This window comes from Echinops telfairi, unplaced genomic scaffold (genome assembly GCF_000313985.2).
Source record: "Echinops telfairi isolate 266 unplaced genomic scaffold, ASM31398v2 ScPeMD7_5167;HRSCAF=5991, whole genome shotgun sequence".
Classification (NCBI taxonomy): domain Eukaryota; kingdom Metazoa; phylum Chordata; class Mammalia; order Afrosoricida; family Tenrecidae; genus Echinops; species Echinops telfairi.
This window is the reverse complement of record NW_022109066.1, coordinates 1263722-1267548: the sequence shown is the minus strand read 5'-3', so window position 1 is coordinate 1267548 and position 3827 is coordinate 1263722. Positions and strand designations below refer to the sequence as shown.

Genomic DNA, 3827 nt, shown 5'->3' with positions numbered 1-3827 from the left:
CACTATTATTTGGACCCAAGGTACCAAATATATTCAGCCTACCATTCCATTCTGAAAACTCCCATAGCAGTGAGAAACTTACCCAAACAGCCCAAGGTTAGGTTATCTGCCTTGCAGTCTTCCTGAATAGTTCCACACATTGCCCAGGGCATTACTGCCCACCGTCATGAATTATCTACTTGAATATTGCCAAAATGTTGAAACATCAAGCACATGGCTGTTGGGAAAATGCCACTTGCTCCATACAGGATAGGATGGTTGTTATCCCTTTATGGAAAATTTTTTATCAAACTGTCAACCACAGAGCAGACTCCAATTTTATCAAGCAATTCTCTAGAGCAGGAAAACCTTGTTTCTGGACTTAGTCTCAGCAGCTTGCACGGAAGCATTGTAACCATAACTTATTTTAGTGTGTAACCACTACTTTTGTACTAGTCCGTAATCCAAGAGTTTAGATAATCTGCTTTTGCAAGATACACCATCATTTTAGAGCCATTAATGCAGCAGCTTTGAGAAGATTCCTTCAGCAATTAAATATACAGCACTGAGAACTGAAATTCTACATTAACCACATCACTCCAGATTTCAGTAGAAACCAGCATTAACTTCAAAACATGTGAAATTTAAGAGGGTAGTGACTTCTTGTATACCTCCTTTCCTCACCTGGGGTAGGGAGTTGGTGAATCAGTCCTGTATAAAACTTACTATGTAGCATCCCTTATATACTAACTTCCTTATATCCTACCCTTAAATGTCCTTTCATCAAACTGTAATGTAGCCATCCCTTCACTTAAATGAGGTGGTGAACACTATGCTATTTTCAACCCTTTTTGTCATTACTACAACTGCTACCTTACACTTAATTTTCCAAGGACCACTAGTGGCACAGCAACAGCAAAAAGGTGATTCAAACCCACCAGCTCTTGCACCAGTGTTGGGACTGGTATGACCAGTGGGTTTGAAACCACCAGTCCTGGAAACACAGGTGGAGTATTCTAAAAGGTGTTTTTAATAGTGCCAATTCTAGCCTGTTCTATAGGATCTAACTACAGGGCCAAACATGCTACCACTCTGGAATATTAAACTTTTAACCACAAGCTTATTGAACCCACCGGTCTCTGCAGTGAACACAGGTCTAGAGATTTAAAGTGGCAATGAGTTACAGCCCATTTATTTGCCACCACCAGGGTGCGGCCCCTTTTCAAGTTTAAGATCCTTCAATAATTCAAATGTCACAGAAATCATGTTAAGTGTGTATACATTAACATGAAAAAAATTAACATGAATTACTAGTTCCAAAAAAACCCCTGCTATACATGTGCAACAAAATTTGAGTACCTGGCTCCCTGGCTACGTATATCCACTCCCCCATAAAAAAAGCTTGTCTGAAAAGGAATAGACAAATGGCCTGTTATATCATGGCTTGCAAAAGCCAAAGACACATTATAAATACCAATACTAAGATACTGAAAGCCAAGTACATAATCTTTCTTTACCCAAGACTCAACATCACAACCTCAAGCAATCACAAAAGGGGGGGAGGTTTAGGACAGCTCAATTTACAAATTCCATCATGCCAGAATACTAGTTAACTGTTAAATAATGGTGTGAAAATTCTGCCAATACTGTACTGTCACATTAATATCACTGGCTTCACTATATGGTTGTGATGTGACACTACCAGGCATTTACCACTAGGTGGCAACATGCTATATATATAATCCTTACCAAGCACATCGAAGCCTTGGTGACTGAAGCCTTGGTGACTGCACCAATCTGTAATGTTCACACTTCCACACTAAGAACTTTACTCAAGTCTTGGTGACTACACTATATTCATCTGTATTATGTTCACACCTCCAAACTAACAAAACTTTACTTCAAATTTAATTCAGTAAACTATCTAGGAGCTACCCTAATCCAGAGTGGGCTGCCCTTTATCATATTCCCTTACTTAAAAACCCTACAAATAGTTGTGCACAAACCCTGTCTCAGAAGTGCTAATGCTAAACCAATCCCACCATTCATTGAGTACTCAGTTAATCCTACAGGGACAGATGCAAATTTGAGGGTGTATTCTGGTATTCTTTGTAAATCACCACACCACTGAGGTTTCTAAACAGGCTTTTAAAGAAATAAACAAAAAAATACAGAAGGCTGAAGAATTCCCGTTGTTAGAAGGCTAATCTTTTTCACTACCCATAAACGAACAATTCTAATAAAGCATATTAGAAACTTCCAACTTTCCCATTTCGACAACCCATCACCATTTCCTTTAGCAAATCATTGCTGCCATCTATTTTTTTTTTTTTAATTCTACCTTACAGTTTTAGTATAAAAGCCTTTCCTGATACTGATACCATTTTTGGTCAAAAGATAAAGCTTCCAATACTAATGACTAGCAAGGTCTGAATTTTTAAATCATGGAATGACACGTGGTATTGCCAATTTAAATACAGCTTTATTTTCAAGGCATTGCATTTTCCACTTACAATAACAGTACTAATAAAGTGCAATGTTGACTTGATGTCTTTCCCTATGCATACTGTATTGTTCAAGTACTGAGAATGCCCAGAAATTTAGTATAGCAGCTTTAACTCCTTACTGCTGGGTCAATGTGCTACAAATTTAGGTCCTTGGATCTTTAAATGTGGAACAATGCAGTTTCTATTCGCATTACTTGGTTAATCAACCTCTTCAATGGTGGGTCCAGATGAAGCACCACCAGATGGAGGAGCTCCACCACCAGGGAAGCCTCCCGGCATCCCTCCAGGCATGCCTCCAGCACTCTGGTACAGCTTGGTGATGATGGGGTTGCAGACTTTCTCCAGCTCTTTCTGCTGATGTTCAAATTCCTCTTTCTCTGCAGTCTGGGGAGAAAAGTGTGTATTTGGTTGTCAAAGGCTCCTTAATACAGCGGCTACTTCCCAATAAAAGATGTGCCTGAGTAGTGATCCCCCACCCCCCAAATCATTCTAAAGCCTGGGGTCACTCAGACATCCAAGGAAGGAAGCCAACACAAGTCATTCTGGTGGAAACCGCGAATGTTTTGGACCATTCATCATTGTGACCTTATACAAACTGATTGTGAAGCCTAACAGTTCAGAGCACCTATAATATAGCATAAATGCTTTGCAACAAACCTGATTCTTATCAAGCCAGTTGATAATTTCATTACACTTGTCAAGAATCTTCTGTTTGTCTTCATCATTGATCTTCCCTTGCAGCTTTTCATCCTCAACAGTTGCTTTCATGTTAAATGCATAAGATTCAAGTGAATTCTTAGAGGACACCTTATCCCGCTGCTTCTCATCTTCAGCTTTGTACTTTTCGGCTTCCTGGACCATCCGTTCAATATCTTCTTTACTCAGACGACCTATTCAAGTACATAAGGAGCTTTTTAAAAGGCCCTTAAATACCTACTTACCCTCTTTAAGATAAAAAAGTCATAGCACATGCTACAGTTAGGTATTCAGTGTGGTTAGGTATTTAGCATGCACTAAATACAATGGTGAGAAATAATCCCATCTATACCAGTGTTTAAGCTCTGGACGAGACTAAAGGGCAGTGTAACTATGCCAGGAAAACTTAAAAGACCAGACATCCAAGGGGCAGTGCCACCTTACCCTTATCATTGGTGATGGTAATCTTGTTTTCTTTTCCAGTACTCTTATCCACAGCAGATACATTGAGAATGCCATTGGCATCAATATCAAAAGTGACTTCAATCTGAGGAACACCACGTGGTGCAGGAGGTATGCCAGTGAGCTCAAATTTCCCAAGTAGGTTGTTATCCTTGGTCATTGCACGTTCACCTTCATAAACCT

At 39.6% G+C, this 3827-nt stretch overlaps 1 protein-coding gene across 1 annotated transcript in view; it reads right to left on the bottom strand.

Annotated features, from left to right (window-relative positions):
* Positions 1-2444: 2444 nt before the first annotated feature.
* The window catches only part of HSPA8 (heat shock protein family A (Hsp70) member 8), a 4405-nt gene continuing 3022 nt past the window's right edge, over positions 2445-3827 (bottom strand). Inside the window, exons 6-8 of the mRNA XM_004716276.2 lie at positions 3627-3825; positions 3144-3376; positions 2445-2870 (exon numbers count right to left, since the gene is read on the bottom strand). Coding sequence (XP_004716333.1) covers positions 2685-2870; positions 3144-3376; positions 3627-3825 — 618 coding nt within the window. The 3' untranslated portion in view covers positions 2445-2684. The remainder of the gene's footprint in view (positions 2871-3143; positions 3377-3626; positions 3826-3827) is intronic.